The sequence below is a fragment of the Diorhabda carinulata genome, chromosome 5, assembly GCF_026250575.1.
Source record: "Diorhabda carinulata isolate Delta chromosome 5, icDioCari1.1, whole genome shotgun sequence".
NCBI lineage: Eukaryota > Metazoa > Arthropoda > Insecta > Coleoptera > Chrysomelidae > Diorhabda > Diorhabda carinulata.
This window is the reverse complement of record NC_079464.1, coordinates 3,342,433-3,362,023: the sequence shown is the minus strand read 5'-3', so window position 1 is coordinate 3,362,023 and position 19,591 is coordinate 3,342,433. Positions and strand designations below refer to the sequence as shown.

The following is a 19,591-nucleotide window of genomic DNA, read 5'->3' as shown; positions in this document are numbered from 1 at the left end:
TAGACATGTTAATGAAAACATTAAATAAATGTTTAATGTATATTCCGAATTTGTGAATTGAAAATAATTACTCGTTTAAAACTGACATTTATCTATGGTTTGGAAACACTCTTATTATATCACAAAACTCATTCTAAATTTGACGTTGACGTTACAAAATTTTGACAGTAGGTGACAGAGATATATTATATTGGTAGTCCGTGAATTTGACATTAAAAATCAAAATTGTACTGACGAAGCTATAAAAATATACATGGATGTTATTTCATAATGTCGAGAAATAAATCTATGGTAAGAATTTTTTAAATAATTTTAAGTAATAATATATTTTTAAATATATAACGTTATACTGAAAAAAATTTTATTCTCATACATAACCTCAATTTAATTTTGAAATTTTAGTTGTTGAGAGTACAGTCTTCGGAAGGTACCAGAAGGATTGAAATACGTAGTTCCGCGACTACATGTCAATTGTTCGAAGCCGTTCATGACGCCTTTGATTTGAATAGTTTCGCTTTCGCTTTATACAAAGAAAAAAACAGAAAAAATGAAATATCCAGTAGCAAGTCTACTAGTTTACTTTCTGTTGGTTTACACCATGGGGATATGATATATTTAGCTCCTGTAAATGGAGCTGTATTATTTGTAAGTTTATTTATTACATCTATTTTATAAATTACTTGATTTTTTTTTATTTAAGAGTAATATTTCTTCGGGGGAACCAGTTGATGAAGCCGTTGCTTCTACGAGCTCTCCGCCTTCTACGAGCACGGCAACTCTGTCAGGTGCTAGACCGAAAAGTGGTTCAAATAGACCAAATTTGAATATAAAAGAAGATGATGTTGACATCCAATTAATGAAAACTGATGGGAAGATACAACGACCAAGAGATGATAAACTGTAAGTAAAAAAAATCGAATAAAACATTGTTTTTATGAAAATAATGATACTTCCAGCTGTCGCCATAACAACAACTCCAGATGTGTTCATTGTTCATCACTAGAACCCTTCGACGAGTCGTATTTGAAAGAACATAACATCAAACATCTTTCTTTCCATTCTTATTTACGTAAAATGATGTCTGGTGTTGACCGCGGTAAATTTTTGGCCCTAGAAGACATATCTTGTCATATCAAAGAAGGATGCAAGGACCATCCTCCATGGCCTAAAGGAATCTGTTCTAAATGCCAACCAAATGCTATTACATTGAATATGCAGGTACAATTTTGAATTTATAAATTTTTTCTTATTGTTATTTATGAAATTTATTTTCCAGGCGTACCGACATGTAGATAATGTTACTTTTGAAAACACAGATTTGGTTGAAAGATTCTTAAACTATTGGAGAATTACAGGACATCAACGCATCGGTTTTCTCTATGGATATTATGAAATACACTCAGATGTTCCTTTAGGTATTCTTTGAAATCATATTTTCTGATTGTTTTATTCGTTATTATTTCAGGAATCAAAGCAAATGTTGCAGCAATATATGAACCTCCCCAGGAAAGTTCGAGGGACTCCATTAATCTACTTCCAGATGATAGAGAAGAAATAGTTGAACAAACAGCAGCGTCTTTAGGGTTAAGACGTGTAGGATGGATATTTACCGATCTGTTAGCTGAAGACGTTCAAAAAGGCACAGTTAAATACGTCAGAAATATCGACAGTCATTTATTATCTTCGCAGGAATGTATTATGGCAGGGCATTTCCAAAATATTTATCCAAATTATAGTAGATACGCTTCGAAAGGAATATTTGGCTCGAAATTTGTAACTGTTTGTGTTACAGGTGAGTGAATTAACACTAAAACGTATAATTTCAATGATGGAATCGCCCCTCTTAATCGCCGGTACAAATGAACTACTTTAGAAGTTTATCATATTTACTGAACTGTATTAGTATGTTTTCAAAGCTAAATTGGTGTAGAATTCACTGTTCTTAATTATTGGTACAAATGAACTACTGGAAGTGTGTTTTGAACTAAAATTGGGGAGGTTTTCAATTGCCTGTACAAGTGAACTACTTTAGGATTTGTTGAACTAAGTTTGTTGTGAATACACTGTAGAAGTAAACTCCACTAAATGCTGGTACAAATTAACTACTTTATATTTTCACTATACTAAATTTGTACAGATTTTGGTACAAATGAACTACTTTGTGAGTTTTGTACCTTAGATAGATTGTTTTCGATTTCCAAGCTACATTTGTACATATTTTCCTGATTTAATTGGTGGTATAAATGAACTACTTCACGATTTTACCGTATTGATTGAGCAGGAACATTGTAGACCGAGGTGGTAGATTCGCAGATGACTAATGTGTGTGAAACTCTGTATTTTGGTACAATTGAACTTTTTCTTTGCAGGGGATAAAGCGAATCAAGTCCACATGGAAGGTTATCAGGTGTCCAATCAGTGTATGGCGTTGGTCCGCGACAATTGTCTTCTACCTACTAAAGATTGCTCGGAATTGGGCTACGTAAGGGAATCTTCAGATAAACAGTATGTACCGGACGTCTTCTACAAGGTGAGTTGATTTTCCTTTATGTATTATAACAATATTGTGTCTGAAACTTTTTTATATCTAATAAGGTATGGGAAGAAATGATAGACCCAAATTTGTTGTGATAATTTTTTTTTTACTAAAAAATTAATCTTGAATAATTCGTTTCACAATAAAAATATCCTTCTAGTCTTATTTTTGTTCATAGGTTTTTAGATTATAAAAATAGATGAAAAAAAATTAATATTTACAGTATTAGACTATTAAAAACGACAATAAGGGCTGTCACTGAATATATAAAACTGAAATTGACATATTTTAGAGCCTCATTTTTAAAATATTAAAAAAAATAAATTTGAGGTTATATCTAACAGATTAAAATGTATTTCATCTTCGTTATTTCGTTAACACTCAAAAATATTGGAAACTGTAAATAAAATTTTTTATAATTGTCTACGAGGTGCGTTAGGAAAATAATGAGACCGATTTTTCTTGTACTGAAGCCTCTTATTGTTTCGAACAACCTTATCTTCTTCAGATTAACCCCATTAAGTTAAGGTTTCCGAAATGGCATCTTGTCAAACGTATTTCAATTTCAGGAATAGTCACAATGTGTCAAATCAGGATTCTCGGTTTCTTTTACATGTATTATACCAGGAATAAAGAAAGTCTCGATCTTAACGTTTTCCGTTCATGAGTTGTGACCATTTTCCAAGCTGCATCTTAATTGCTGGTCCAAATGAACTACTCTAAGCATTTTCTGAACCATGTTTGTAGTTTTTTCGAACTGAATTAGTGCAAATTTTGCTGTTTTTAATTGATTGTATGAACGAACTACTTTATATGTTTACTGTATTTACTAAACCATATTCATATGTTTTCCAAGAGCTACTTCATGAGTTGAAAACTGAGTGTGTACATTTTCCCATCTAAATTTTAATTGTTGGTGCAAACGAACTATTTTATCAGGTGTTAATTGGGTTTGTTACGTTTTTCAAACTAATTTCGAAAAATTTTCTCTTCCCAGATCGTTGGCAGTGTTGACAGTCTCATTATTGCCTCATATCATTCAATTTAATGATTATACAGAGTTTTACTAACTAACCTACTTATTTTTCATTTTTGTTCATATCTTCCGGTATATTGGACTTATAGTATATTATACTATAAGTATCAGATAATGTCTCTATTGATTGAAAAAGATTTGCTCTATTAGAGAAGTGCCTATTTTCTCATGAAATGTGACAAATTTCCAAGATACAGGGCCCCAAAGTACTAAAAAACTACTTATATTTCATTTTTGCTCATATCTTTTGGTATATTGGACTTAAAATATCAAATAAAGTCTCTATTGTTTGAAGAAGATTTGCTTTATTCAAGAAGTATCAATTTTCTCAGGAAATGTGACCAATTTCCAAGATACAGCGCCCCAAAATACTAAAAAACTACTTCCTGCTACAAAATATAAAATCGATATCGACTGTTTTGTTTGAAAATATAGTTTATTGTTAGAGATTGTAGAAAACTAACAATCAAGGCACAAATTAATGATAAGATTGGATGAAAAAAAATGACATGCGCGTTGATGTTAACCTAAATTGGACAGTTAGTAAAATAAAATAAAAAAACGTTGAAAATAAAATTTTATTTCCGCTACGATAACATTTATAAATGCTATATGATTTTCTTAATTTTTCTTTTTAAATGTTGATTAAATTTTCATAATACGAAATTTGAAATATACCCGACTGACATTTTGAACTTACAATATAAAATTAAATGTAAATTAACAATTATTAATTAACCGTTTTACCGCACTTACAACTATTCTAGTTATTTAAATAAGAAAAAACATTCTTCGTAAAGAAAAATAATAAAAACTTTGGTTGCTCATTGTCTACATAACTTCGTTTAAAACATTTATAATATTTGTGTATACAGTGCGCGAGAAAACTATGGAAACATAAAGATATACGACGGGTTTGTTCGGATCCTCGATCGGGTCGATGTCCTTATCGGCTGATTGCTTCATCTTAACATATTTCAATATTATTTTTAAAACTAATATCAAAAAAATAACAGAAATCGCAATCTGCTTATTAGAATTTTTAGTAGAAAGGTTACTAGCATCCAATTGGACCAAAAATATTATCCATTGTCAATTTTCTACAGAAATATGACCAGTTTTCGAGATACGGGGTTTCAAAGTTGATGAAAACTACAAAATATTTGTTTTTAATTATATCTCATGGTATACTAAACTTAGAACATCAATTGAAATTGATATTTATTAAGAAAGAGTTGATCTACATGAAAAGTGTCGATTTTACAATGAAATATCGCCAATTTCTAAGATAAGGGGCTTTAAAGTTGAAAAATATTTGTTTTTGCTCATATTTTGTACAACAGTTCACTTAGAACCCCAAATAATGTCTCTAACGCTAAGAAATAGTTCTTTTAATTAGCAAGAGTCAAATTTCTTATGAAATAACGTCAGTTTCCAAAATACAGGGTCTCAAAGTTATTGAAAACTAGGAAATATTTGTTTTTAATTATATCTCCTGATATACTCAACTTAAATCATCAAATAAATTTTCTTTAGATAGAGAAAGAGTTGCTTTACACGTGAAGTGTTAATTTTACAATGAAATCTTACTGGTTTTCAAGGTACAGGGCTTCAAAGTTATGAAAAACTACAATATATGTCTTTTTCATTATATCTCATAATATAGTTTACACATAGAACTTCAAATAATGTCTCTATCGACTAAGAAAGAGTTCCTCTACTGAAAACGCGTCAATTTTTTACAGAAATATGATGAGTTTCTAAGATACACGGCCTCAAACTGATTAAAAATGTTCAATTAGACTGTGTTTGCTTATATCTCCTAGTATACCTAACTTAGAACATCAAATAAAGTCTCTATTGATTGAGAAAGAATCGCTCTATTCGAAAAATATCAATTTTATAATAAAATATGACCAGTTTCCAAGATACAGGGCCCCAAAGTTAATGAAAACTACATTCAATTTGTTTTTGTTCATATGTCCTTGTATAGTTAAATTAGAACATCACATAAAATCTCTATTTATTGAGAAAGAGTAGATTTATCCGAGAAGTGATAATTTTTGAATAAAATTTCGCTAGCTTACGAGATACGGGGCCTCAAAGTTATTGAAAATGTCATATTAGCCTCTGTTTTCTCATATCTTCACATCAAATAAAGTCTCTATTGATTGAGAAATAATCGCTCTACTTGAAAATTGTCAAATTTATAATAAAATACGACCAGTTTCTAAGATACAGGTACTCAAAGTTAATGAAAGTCACAAAGTATGTTTCGTAGCCAATATTTTTTGATATAATGACCTTAGAAGATCAAATAACCTCTCAATTTATTGAGAAAACGTTGTTCTAATAAAAAAACGTCAAATTCGCAATGAACTTTGGCGAGTTCTCGATATACAGGGCCCCAAAGTACTAGAAACCTACAAATAATTTATTTTTGCTGATATCTCTTGGTAAATTGAACTTGGATCATCAAATAGAGTCTCTATCGATTGAAAAAGTGTTGCTTCATTCGAAAAATGTCAAATTTAAAATAAAATACGACCGGTTTCTAAGATACAGGTACTCAAAGTTAATGAAAGTCACAAAGTATGTTTCGTAGCCAATATTTTTTGATATATTGACCTTAGAAGATCAAATAACCTCTCAATTTATTGAGAAAACGTTGTTCTAATAAAAAAACGTCAAATTCGCAATGAACTTTGGCGAGTTCTCGATATACAGGGCCCCAAAGTACTAGAAACCTACAAATAATTTATTTTTGCTGATATCTCTTGGTAAATTGAACTTGGATCATCAAATAGAGTCTCTATCGATTGAAAAAGTGTTGCTTCATTCGAAAAATGTCAAATTTAAAATAAAATACGACCGGTTTCTAAGATACAGGTACTCAAAGTTAATGAAAGTCACAAAGTATGTTTCGTAGCCAATATTTTTTGATATATTGACCTTAGAAGATCAAATAACCTCTCAATTTATTGAGAAAACGTTGTTCTAATAAAAAAACGTCAAATTCGCAATGAACTTTGGCGAGTTCTCGATATACAGGGCCCCAAAGTACTAGAAACCTACAAATAATTTATTTTTGCTGATATCTCTTGGTAAATTGAACTTGGATCATCAAATAGAGTCTCTATCGATTGAAAAAGTGTTGCTTCATTCGAAAAATGTCAAATTTAAAATAAAATACGACCAGTTTCCAAGATACAGGGCCCCAAAGTTATCAAATATGGCAAAGAACCTTTTTTTCTTTTATTCATATCTCGTGGTATAGAGAGAGAGACCCAAAATCAATAACATTTATTTGCAGTTTCCTAATGAAAGTGAACGGGATCCTGATTGCTTTCCGAACATTCAGAACATGATTCTGTTAACCCGACCATAGTTTCCGAAAACACCCCTTATTAAAATCGCCTATTAATAATCCAAAAAAAAATTGTATAAAAAGTCTAGTTTGATGTTAAAACTAATTTTTTTCATATATTTTTGGGATATTTTCAAAAAAAGTCGTTTTCGAAGTAGTTTTCAGTTATTTTGTAGCCACTCACAAAAAAAATTGATTGTAGTATTTTGATATAAAATTTTTTTTATAAAATCGTCTCAATACGTCCGAAAAGATGCAATAATTTTAATAAAAAAAGTGATTGAATATTTTTTTCATCAAATTTAATCCCGCTGTACATAAAGATTTTACGAAATGCTATAAACATAATTTTTAAACCCTTAGACCTTAAATATTTAATTTATAATTAATATCTTTCAAAATACCTCGTATACAACTAACAATTTTCAATATCTGACGGTTGCAATTCAATTTTTACACATTTTTTTGAAAATTTATTAAAAGAAATGTATGCTGTATATTGCGAGTCGAATGGGACACACTGTATATACATTATCAGCTGTTTATTGAAAATAGACTCGATTATTGACCTCTATGAACATCGAAAATTTACTAAACAAAATATATAAACGTAAATATAGGATTTATTAAAAGTTATTCCATATATTTCGATTAGAATTGTTTTTTCATATCCCTAACATCAATTAACAAAATATATCTCCATGTTTCCATGAATTCGATCTCGAAATTCGATCGTTTTATCAATATTTGTTTGCATTTTCCATTTTTTAAATGTCATACAACTCCATTCACACTTTTAACTTAATATAAGGTACAATTATCATAAATTAATAAATTATAAATAAAGAAAAGTTCGAGAAAATACAAAACATACTAATGCAAAGTAACATACTGTATATTACATGTACATATATAAAAATAAGTGCAACATTTACAATAAACATTCAAGTAAGAAATTTGACGTAAATTGAGGTTATGTAAAGGCGCGTATCGATTAAAAAAAAACATAAAAAAAGTTACGCCATATTGCCACATGTCACTTCAACGAAATCATATAATAGACGTATTAGATTAACTAACGTAACATACGAGGGTGATACCAAAAGTAATCGTTTCGAAATGGTTATTGAATTCGACAGAAGTCTACAAAGCAATTGACTGAGTTGAAAAATTTAGTAAATTTGTAACTTATCAGAGTTTTTTTATCGAGTTTGGGTAATCATGGAACCACCTTCGTATTCACTTTTCTCAACAAAAACACGTTTGCTTTCCTTTATGGCCTAGTGGAAATTTTTTTACCTTTCCACCATATAAAAACAAAATGGAATACGCTCCTTTATACCTAGTTGGATTTAGAGCTAATAACCTAGAACAATTTCGTTCTGGAAAAGTTAGCTCTAGATTTATATATAGATCTATGATCTCCAACTGTTTGATGTAAAAATATTTCGAGTGCTGATCCCGTTTCTAAATCGAAATAAAACTGTCAAAAGCACAATTAGAAAATTAACACGTTGACTGCCGAGGCTATTTTTATAATTTCATTTAATAGTTGTACTAATACTGAAAAAAAAAAAAAAATATTTGAATTATATCTCTTCGGAAAGGTTGATTACGAGTTATTTCATAGTTGGCAGTTAACGAGTTAAAGTGAATCGTCTCGGGCATTGCACGGTGATTCAATACTTGCATTTAATTTAAGTATGGATACGGTAAATATTGAAATAAAAATATTACCAGGGCAAGGAAAAAGTATAAAAATGCCGCTATTGGCATGGAATTTAACGTTCGAAAGATAAAATATACGAGGAAAGTCAGAAATTACTGTTGACATGGAATTTTTACGTTTTAAAGATGAAATATGCGTGGGAAAGGTAGGAAATTACCGTAGACATGGAATTTTTACGTTGAAAAGATAAAATAAACACGAGAAAAGAACAGAAATTGCGTTAAAATTTGATCACGAGTTATTTCATACCCGACAGTCGACATATATAAGTGAATCGTGTCGAGCATTGCACGGCGATTCGATACTTGCGTTTAAATAGTTTAATTCCATCGTAGATTCATAAAAATTCAGTGGATATTTTCTTAAAAATTATACATAGGTTGCTATTTACGTACGGATAGGGTAAATATTGAAATAAAAATGATACCTTTGCCGATTTTTTTATTATAATTGGAACAAAAACGGATCAGCCTTGATTAAAGTTTGTGCTAGATTCACAGTTTGCTAATTAAGGGCGTAGTGACTCGACAAAAGCTCTTATCCAAATTTGACCGATTTAAGACACCGAGAGGTCCGAAACAATCTACAACTGGCACGAAAAAGTCGTTTTTTGAACCCAATCGGGTGGATTACCACGTAAAGAACATCCCGATAGTTCATAGGTTACTTTTGATCAAGTTGTGAGACTTTTTCGAGTGTTTAAACCGCGCTCGTGTTAGTTTCGGGCCCCGATAGGTCTTGTTTGTCCTCTTTGTCTTCGATCGTCGATTCACGGTCGTCTAATCCAAGTAGTATGTCGATATTTGTATTGTAGATACGAGATGTTGCCAAGTCACCAATAAAGTACTGGTTTATTCATATTATTGAATTTTCCCTGCGAAATTTTCGTGTTTTAAACTATATTTATCTTTAACATTTCGTACGCTCTTCCAAACATAACAAATTACACTTAAAAGCTAAAGCTAAAAACGACAACAATAAAAATATCTATTTTTATCTATATATTTTTGCATATTTAAGAAAATATAGTATATTTCGGAATTCGATAGGTTTTTTTAAGCTAACACGTTATATATAGATATATATATATATATATATTTGTTTTCATTTTTTTTTCTTTCTCGAATAGATAGAATTGTACTAAGAAATACGGTTTCGTTTTGTTTATTGGAAGTAAATCGATACTATTTTTAATTTTTTTGATATTCTGTTTTTAACAACCAGAGGAAGCTAAAATTGCAGTTTGACTCAAGCTACACATTAAAAAACATCTAGTCAATTGCTTCATTTATACACAAATACATTTTTTTCTTTTTTTTTTTTTTTTGTTTTTATTATACACGTATATATTTTTATATATTTTTGACGTTTAAATTTTCTCAATTAAATAAAAAGATATGTCGTAATATCTACGAAACCAAAAAGATGTGGGTATACGTCTTTAAGCAGTTTGCGCGGGCTTTTTCTTAACGAAATACAGTCGTAGAATAGCTAATATTCACCATAAAGTATCAAAACAGCTAGTAATGACTTAGTTATTATTAAAATAAGTCAAAATAGTACTAAACTTCAGCTAAAAGTATCAGAATAGCTGTTATTGACTTAGTTATTATTAAACTAAGTCGAAATACAACTGAATTTTAGCTAAAAGTATCAGGATATCTGATATTGACTTAGTTATTACTAAAATAAGTCAAAATAGTACTAAACTGTGAAAAAAAAATGTATAAAAAGTATCAAAATAGCTAGTATTGATTTAGTTATGATTAAACGAAGTCAAAATAGTACTAAACTTCAAATAAAAAATGTCAAAATAGCTAATATTGACTTAGTTATTCTTAAAAGAATTCAAAATAGTTACTAAACTTTTAGCTAAAGTATCAGAATAGCTGTTATTGACTTAGTTATTTTTAAACTAAGTCGAAATAGTACTAAACTTTGAATAAAAAGTGTAAACATAGCTAATATTGACTTAGTTAATATTAAATTAAGTCAAAATAGAACTGAACTTTGGCTAAAAGTATCAGAATAGCTGATATTGACTTAGTTATTACTAAAATAAGTCAAAATAGTACTAAACTGAAAAAAAATGTATAAAAAGTATCAAAATAGCTAGTATTGATTTAGTTATGATTAAACGAAGTCATAATAGTACTAAACTTCAAATAAAAAATGACAAAATAGCTAATATTGACTTAGTTATTCTTAAAAGAATTCAAAATAGTTACTAAACTTTTAGCTAAAGTATCAGAATAGCTGTTATTGACTTAGTTATTTTTAAACTAAGTCGAAATAGTACTAAACTTTGAATAAAAAGTGTAAACATAGCTAATATTGACTTAGTTAATATTAAAATAAGTCAAAATAGAACTGAACTTTGGCTAAAAGTGTCAGAATAGCTGATATTGACTTAGTTATTACTAAAATAAGTCAAAATAGTACTAAACTGTGAAAAAAAATGTATAAAAAGTATCAAAATAGCTGTTATTGACTTAGTTATTCTTAAACTAAGTCGAAATAGTATTAAACTTTAAATAAAAATTGTAAAAATAGCTAATATTGACTTAGTTATTCTTAAAAGAATTCAAAATAGTTACTAAACTTTTAGCTAAAGTATCAGAATAGCTGTTATTGACTTAGTTATTTTTAAACTAAGTCGAAATAGTACTAAACTTTAAATAAAAAGTGTAAACATAGCTAATATTGACTTAGTTAATATTAAAATAAGTCAAAATAGAACTGAACTTTAGCTAAAAGTATCAGAATATCTGATATTGACTTAGTTATTACTAAAATAAGTCAAAATAGTACTAAACTGTGAAAAAAAATGTCAACATAGCTAATATCGACTTAGTTATTACTAAACGAAGTCATAATAGTACTAAACTTCAAATAAAAAATGTCAAAATAGCTAATATTGACTTAGTTATTCTTAAAAGAATTCAAAATAGTTACTAAACTTTTAGCTAAAGTATCAGAATAGCTGTTATTGACTTAGTTATTCTTAAACGAAGTCGAAATAGTACTAAACTTTAAATAAAAATTGTAAAAATAGCTAATATCGACTTAGTTATTACTAAACGAAATCAGCTTAGTAAATTTCGGATGAATTGATGTTGGAGTAATACTAAAATTTAACTAAAAAATATCAGAATAGTTAATATCCAATTGATTGCTATTACAAAAGTCAGAATAGCTATTATTTGTTTACTAAGTTATTATTAGAATAGCTGTATGTCAGATACAACCAAACTTCAACAAAAACGTCACGGAACAGCTACTATTTAATTAATTACTGTCGCAGAAAGTCAGAATAGATAATAATGTCAAGTTATTATTGAATTTTGAATCAAATTTCTCAGTATAATCACTAATGATTTACATTAAATCGGAATAGCTAATTTTCAACTAAATATCGACAGAATTTTAACACATTTTGACTAAAATTTTACGAAAACAGTTACTATTGACTTAGATATATTTCATTGCGTCAGAATAGCTAATTTTCAATCAAATAATGTCAAAATATTAGCAAATTTTGATTAGAAATTTACTTATCAAGTCAGATTAGCTAATTTTCGATTGTATAATGTCAGAATAGTATCAAGTTCTAACTAAAACGCGACAGAACAGCTACTATCGACTTAGTTAAGAGTCTTCTGAAGACAGAGTAGTTAATTGTAGATTAACTAATTGTCGGAATAGTACGAAATTATAACTAAAAAGTCTTATAACGATTACTATTGACTTGCCACTTTTTCACAAAGTCAAAATATTAACTGGCGAATCTTATTGACTTAAATATAACAAATCGCCAAGTCAAAATAGCCTATTTTTGACTAAACAATGACAGAACAATTCTAAGTATTGTTTAAATAGTTATTATTGACTTAGTTAGTAGTCTGAGCAGCCGATATTGGACTAAATAGACGCGGGAAAAGTCAGAAACTGCTGTTTATATGGAATTTTTTTACGTTTAAACGATGGAAGTTCCTATTACCATGGAAATTTTTACGATAGTAAGTTAAATGCGCGCTAAAAGTTTCAAGTTGCTGGCAACGTGACATTTTTACGTTTAAAAGTTAAAAAAAGGGCGGGAAAAGTTATAAATTCTTGTCACTGTAACATTTTTACGTTCAAAAGTTGAAATAGACGCGGGAAAAATTAGAAATTTCTGTTACTATGTTAGAATGGGCGCGGGAAAAGTTATAATAACTATATATTTATATTTTTACGTATAAAAGCTAAAATAAGGGCGGAAAAAGTCAGAAACTGGGTGTTTACAAGAAAATTTTCACATGTAAACAATGGAAAAGGCGCCGGAATAGTCGTAAATTGCTGTTAACTGAACATTTTCACGTTTAAAAGTTAAAATTGACGCGCAAAAGTCAAAATATTGTTGTTTTTGTCGAAATTTTACGTTCAAAAGTTGAAAAGGGCGCGGGAAAATGTATAAATTTTTTTTACCGTGACATTTTTACGTTTAAAAGTTGAAAAAGTCAGAAACTGCTGTTAAAATGGACGTATAATTTCAATTTAATAGAATATTTACCCAGGAATCCGCTTAACAATAAGATCGAGCATCATTTTCGATCGAAAGTCAACGCAAACTGCTTTTTTATCAAAAAAAAAAGAAAAAATCAAAAAAATCTTACCTAATATTCGTCGCATTAATATTTTTACTGAATCCAAATTACAATGACCGATATATTATTATGTTATATCGTGTTCGATGATATTTTCGAATCGCCTTAACAACAACAACAACAACAAAATAAAGAAAGAAAAAAAGAAAAAAAAAAAACGAAAACAAAGAAAACAAGAAACGTTACAGTTTACCACATTTCGATATCAAAATATTTTTGGTCGGTTTACCCGCCGTATCCCCGTACGTACTTATCTTTTCGACTAATTCCAAGCCTTCGACGACGTGTCCGAAAATTCCCGTGAACCCTCGCATCTCTTGCAAAATAATACGAAATTGCGATCCGACCATACCCAAATTATCGTGTCGTTTTTGGGTGCGTCTCATACCGACCGTACCCCTCACCGCCATCAATTTTGTATCGTCCGGTAAGAAATACGATTCCTCGAAAATGGATCTACCGCCTCTACCGTTATTCAATTCGAAATCCCCCGTGATGACGCTCTCCCCTTCCCAGCATTGAAATATGTGGCATCCCTTGTAACCCATGCCGGCTTCGCCTGTAGTCAACACCCCGAAGTTCTTGGCCATCTTGGGGGCCACGTCGGCGCGTACTTCGATGACGATTCTACCCAATTGCGTACCGCTCACTTCGATATTGAAATAATACAAGGGACACATACTCGCGGGGTTTCTAATTTGCGGCGACGGCATCATATTTTGCACCATGATGTTGTTTTCTTGGTAGATGTTCTTCGGGGCGGATATAACGAGATGCGGTTGGGGTGGCGGATTGTGAGGGAGGTAGTTGATAGGCGGGATGGAATTGTGGTTGTGGTAATCCAAATTACCGTTGACTGTTTGTTTGGACAACATCTGTCGAGAATAAAGTTGCGACATACAATAATTCGCTAAAAATAGAATGGGATTTTGTTGGGAGGCGGGAAGTATTCGAGAATTTCCTGGATAGATCGTTTCGCCGTTATGTATATTACTAAGCGCTTGTTTCAACAATTGGAAATCGAATATGACGCTCGAATTCCTGATGAGATCGTCGAGTTGGCATTGGAGGTACATCTCCTGGTAGCGGAGTTGGAGACGTTGCTTTTCGATATTGACGCTCGAATACAAATTGTGGACGTCCGAAAGACTTTCCGCCATCGATAAATTCAAGCGCAATTTCGCCAAAGTGTCCCTGGTGTCGGTCAATTCGAAATGCGATACGTTATTGGTGAGTTCCGCTTCGACGTACGTCTTCAACGTGACGCAAGCCTCCAATATTTTAAGTAAGAATTCGCGCTGTTGCATTATAAGTCTTTGTATCTCGGATAACATTTTGTTCATCGATGCGAGATCGATTTGTAATTCGGCGATTAGCTGATCTTTAGCTTCGTTTTGCGATTTGATTTGGTGCGAGGAGTGGTCGGTGGTGGTGGCGCATGCGCGACATACCGGCGAGCAACACGTGTGACACCACAACGCCAAAGGCATGGCGTGCGTGTGACAATTTTCCGATATCACTTTTTTATCCGGCGGTTTCACGCCCAATTTCAATTGGGAAAAATTCTTGGTTAGACACAATACGGGGTTGTAAGTCGGCAGGGATTCCGGTCCTAGTTCGCCGATTTCGGTTCTCTTCCAACAATGTACGCAGTACAGTTCCTGGCCTTTGGTCAGATTCGTGCGCATGCATTGCAAACAAAAATAATGTTTGCAGGACAACAATTTCGGACTTTGGTCGGTTTCGTTGAACTTTTGCTTACAATATCCGCATAACATTAATTCTTCGAATTCTGGTACTACGGATTCCATTTCTGAAATTATATTACAAAATAGAAATCGTGTCGTGTATATATATATATATATATATATATATATATATATATAAACAAAATTAACAAAAAGTATTTAAATATCGCGATAATTCATCCGAACCGGCAACGTTGTAACTTGTACGTCATATTTATTAATACGCCACGTTGTCAGGTTGAATTATAAATCGGAGAATGTTTAGAAAACAACACAAAAAAGTCTAATTCCATATTTATTTGATTGAAAAAAAAAAAATGATTTTGTTTCACAAAAATTTGTTGTTAATTAAATTATTCATCAACTAAAATTAATATTCCGCCTAAATTATTTTTTTTTTTCGACAAATTTTTGACCGTTTTAATTAATTGTACTACGTTTGTGTACGAAAGAAATTTTGCATTCAACACTTGTTAAGAATTTAATTTAAAAATTTAACATCTAAACTACAAAAAATACTGACATCGGGCTAATTTATGCATTCAACACTATGAAGTTGAAAATATTTTGAAAATCGAGCTAATTTTTTCATGTTGCACTTGAACGTTAAAAAAGTTGAACATCTGAAAATATCGAATTAATATTTGCATTTAATGCGTTGGTTTTTGAAAAAAATAAAATAAAAAATTGAAAAAACTCTCTGTAGCATTTTTAGAGCATATTTTCAAATATCCTGGTCACTTTAACGTCAAATATCACTGAAAATTAAGTAATTTTTGCATTTAACACATTAGATTCAAAAAACTTCATGAGTATTGAAAATATTGGACCAATTTTGTGATTTAACACCTCAATGTGAAAAAATATTCATAAATACTAGTAGTAACACATTAATATCGAAAAACAAACTTCTAAATACTAAAGATATAGCATTTTTTGCATTCAATATCCTATTTTTGAACAAATGCAATAAGAATTGAAAAACATATCTTTGTCATTATTTTTTTGGGCATATTTCATATATCCTTAATCTTCAGCTTTGTGAATAAACATACCACATGTATATCAAAGTAATTTTTGCATTTAACACTGTATCGAACAAAAAAAGCTCTTATATCTCGAAAAACCATCTTATTGAATCATTTTTCAATATATTTCTAAATATTATCAACTCATAACATAAAAACTCAACTTTTTCAATCAGTTTTTGACGTATTTTGCAGTTTGGGCCTAAGTATCCATTTCTATACTAAAATAAATTGTTACAATTTATCCCAAAAAAAATTCAATATTATCAAATCCAAGTTTTTTTTACAGATCTAACCTAAATTGTTTCAATCAAAGTCATTTACTTATCTTAAGTTATAAAAAAATTCGTTCGCCCCTCGTAATATTTGACAATAGGTGATGTCAATATCCAAAAACGTGTAATTAATTAATTTTTAAACAAATCAAATTTGGCTTCGGAATACCATTTTTGAATAATACTGTATATTGAACATTTTTTTAAATACCTTTATGTCATTATTGAAAAAAGTGAGGTTAGTGCTTATCTGAAAACAATTTTATCACTAAATTGAAGCAAATACACTATTTTTTATCAAGTTACGTACTTTTTCATATTTATATTCTATTTTCAGAATTTCAAAACTTCATTTAGATAGTTACTTTAGTTTTCCACGTGTTTTTAGGGTTTATAACGTTAAAATCAAATTTCCACGTGTATGATTATATCAACTAAAGATAGATTAGAAATTATAACCAAAAAATGTTAGTGAAACCTTAGTACTTTTGAAATTTTAGTAAAAATACCAATTTAAACCGTTTATTATTAGGAAATATACATGGTTTTGTAATATCTTAGATATGATTATTTCTACTGTATAAATGTGTTGGGAGGCATCCTCTTTTAAATATTAAAACAAATAAACATCATTTATTTTATCAAATTAGCCCAATTTCACGTAAATAATACAAATTTCACACAAATTATTTATTAATACAGTTCGCGCCAAGTGTTTTGTTTACAGAAAATCGACAAGTGGGTCCGAACTGCGTCGTGTATGGGTCATGATAATTATAACGAAGCATTCATTACTGTTTTTGTGTATATTTGATACTTAAATGGAAATTTATTGGCTAAATACCTTACCGTTATATATTTTACGATGTGTAACACAGCCTTTTAGTAAATCCGATTAAACGATACGTGTTTTGGTCGTTAATTAAAAACTTTCGAGTTTTCGCGTTTTTGTACTATATGCGTATATTCGGTACGGCAGACGATTATTTACCATGCGAATCTTAATTACATAATTATTTCGTGCCGAGAATATCGGCAGAATTACGAAAAAAACTTAAAATTACAGTGGCCGTTTTACGATATGCCACATCATGTTGACGACTGACATTCCCGTTCCGTCAAATTTCAATAAAATCTATATGAACGTTGACACAAAACGGATTCTGACGTTGCCAAATTCACAACAAAATATTTATAATTTTATTCATTACATTATATTTATTTATAGAACGAATTACTTTTAGTTGTATTATAAATCAGTTTTTTTAAATTATATATTAACAGTATTTATATAGATTACTATTTGTTTTCACTATATATTAATATTTCATACTACGTATAATAAACATATATTTATGAATAATTTTGTATTTTATGATAGTTTAAAAACAGTAAATTTATTATATTGATTTAAGACACAGTTTTATTTATTTTTTTATATATTAGAATTCAACGAGTTTCATTTATTAAATCGGCAACGTTTAATATAAATTTGTGACCGTATTAATTTAGAAAGTTTGTAGAAACGATGCGCCTGTTGTATTTGACCTTGGGCTTTGGCTTTGTAGGACTTTTTTGTTTCAACGACAGATGGATATGGCGGTAAATTCAAATTTTGATCGATAAATTCACCTTTTATACAAATTATTTAGTAAATAGATACACGTTTTATTATATAAAAGGTGGATATTTAATAGTTTAAATCTCTTATAGGAAAAAGATTCGTACGGAAATGAAGTTTCTCGTTTAGCTCGACCACTGCCAGTAGAATATCTGTTAGTCGATGTTCCAGCTTCGACTCCAGTTACTCCCCAACGAACTTTCAATACCGATCCATCCAAACAACCATTTCCAGTTGAAAATCGCCTCGTCGATGGTTATATTCAAGATTTTAACGCACTTTCGACTTATCTGTCACAATTCGCGTTTGACGAATTTTTAATAGCTATAAACGATTTCCATTTACTTTTATATATATCCACAATGGAGATGTTGCCTATGCGGGAATATATAGAACCTTTACTCACCGCTCTTAGAAATAAGGATAAAGAAGCCGCCGATGAGTGGTCGAGATCTGAACATTGGGCAACTTTAGAGCAATTAATAGCCGCCAGTTCTCCACCGCCTTCGAGGTAAAAAGTTTGTCTTTAGACATATATATATATATATATATATATATATATATATATATATATATATATATATATATATATATATTTGTGGGAATATATCTATTTATTTTTATAGACCAGGAAGTGTGGCTTCCGGTGTTATACCGACGTCACCTGGTAGTTCGAGCGGACCGAAATGGACGTGCCCCTTTTGTACTTTTCTTAACAATTCCGATGTGCAAAACTGCGAAATGTGCAACTTACCACGTTCGAGTAGACCGCATTGAGGTGAGTTTATTTTTTGACGGGATTGTAAATTTGGTGGAGGAATTGTTACGAGGGATGTTTGAAAAATACGATTCAATGAAAATTTTTAGTACAACGATTTAATCGAATTGATGTGATTTGGTGGTATTATAACCTATAAAATTTTTTTATTATATTAAATATCTTGTAAAAATGTTTTTAGTTATATTATAATGATTAAATTTTCGTTGCTTATTCACCTATATACAGGTGGTTTTAAAATAAATTTTTATATATCGTCGTCGATAATACCAGGGAATTTTCAAAAGTAATTTTTCGTTTTATTATGATCAATTTTATTGGAAAAAAAAATGTTTTTATTCTTTCTTTTCATGTTTCAGATTGATATAGAGATGTCCGGAAAAAAAAGTGATTTAAGAATCATTTTATCGTTTGAAGAATCGCTTAAATTCGATAATAACTTGTTAGAGTGTGAAGTAAACTTGAAAAAAAAAAAATAAATAGTCGATAAGAATTTTTTAAAAAACGGATATGAATATTTTTCTAAATTGAAATTTAATTTTTTTGGTTTTTATGGTGGAGAATTTCATATCGCCTTGTATATAATAGTTTTTCTTTTCTTGTAAACATAATTTAACTTATATGTATGGTGAAATAGTAAAATAAATATTTGGTTCAAAATTGCGTATTAACCTACCTGATTTTCAATATATCTTTTCACTTCTTACTTTATTTCAGTTCCTTTTTCGATCTACGTCCTTCAATTCAACCCTCATACCTTTCTACCCTCAAAAAATATCCTTCATTTCAATTTTACAGTGTTTCGCATCATTCTCTTCGAGTCTAAG

The 19,591-nt window shown here is 30.0% G+C and overlaps 2 protein-coding genes across 4 annotated transcripts; one reads left to right on the top strand and one right to left on the bottom strand.

The window, feature by feature from the left end:
* The first annotated feature begins 150 nt into the window (after nucleotides 1–150).
* On the top strand, nucleotides 151–19,424 carry LOC130894566 (nuclear protein localization protein 4 homolog). Its single transcript, XM_057801450.1, has 10 exons — nucleotides 151–291; nucleotides 403–645; nucleotides 701–900; nucleotides 957–1,218; nucleotides 1,277–1,415; nucleotides 1,466–1,792; nucleotides 2,370–2,530; nucleotides 18,079–18,497; nucleotides 18,613–18,764; nucleotides 19,124–19,424. The coding sequence occupies exons 1-9, from the start codon at nucleotides 271–273 to the stop codon at nucleotides 18,761–18,763; spliced, it is 1,923 nt and encodes a 640-aa protein (XP_057657433.1). The 5' UTR covers nucleotides 151–270; the 3' UTR covers nucleotide 18,764; nucleotides 19,124–19,424.
* Nucleotides 4,137–17,495, bottom strand: LOC130894570 (E3 ubiquitin-protein ligase TRIM17). 3 transcript variants are annotated; one of them, XR_009059346.1, is made up of 3 exons: nucleotides 17,215–17,474; nucleotides 11,530–15,127; nucleotides 4,137–11,169 (listed from the first exon to the last, which is right to left on the bottom strand). XR_009059346.1 is itself a non-coding variant. In XM_057801462.1 (3 exons), the coding sequence occupies exons 2-3, from the start codon at nucleotides 15,123–15,125 to the stop codon at nucleotides 9,529–9,531; spliced, it is 1,575 nt and encodes a 524-aa protein (XP_057657445.1). In that variant the 5' UTR covers nucleotides 15,126–15,127; nucleotides 17,215–17,474; the 3' UTR covers nucleotides 4,137–9,528. The 3 variants fall into 3 exon arrangements, 2 of the variants coding, with proteins under 2 accessions (XP_057657445.1, XP_057657444.1); XM_057801462.1 differs by having other exon boundaries at nucleotides 4,137–9,542; nucleotides 13,565–15,127; XM_057801461.1 differs by having other exon boundaries at nucleotides 4,137–15,127; nucleotides 17,215–17,495.
* Nucleotides 19,425–19,591: the final 167 nt, after the last annotated feature.

What these genes read in the sequence shown, in the direction of transcription:
- LOC130894566 (XM_057801450.1), top strand. Translation starts at nt 271, where the DNA reads ATGTCGAGAAATAAATCTATG. An exon ending in TGTCGAGAAATAAATCTATG is followed by an intron (nt 292 to 402) that starts GTAAGAATTTTT and finishes TTGAAATTTTAG; the next exon opens with TTGTTGAGAGTACAGTCTTC. An exon ending in CTATTACATTGAATATGCAG is followed by an intron (nt 1,219 to 1,276) that starts GTACAATTTTGA and finishes TTTATTTTCCAG; the next exon opens with GCGTACCGACATGTAGATAA.
- LOC130894570 (XM_057801461.1), bottom strand. Translation starts at nt 15,125, where the DNA reads ATGGAATCCGTAGTACCAGAATTCGAAGAATTAATGTTATGCGGATAT.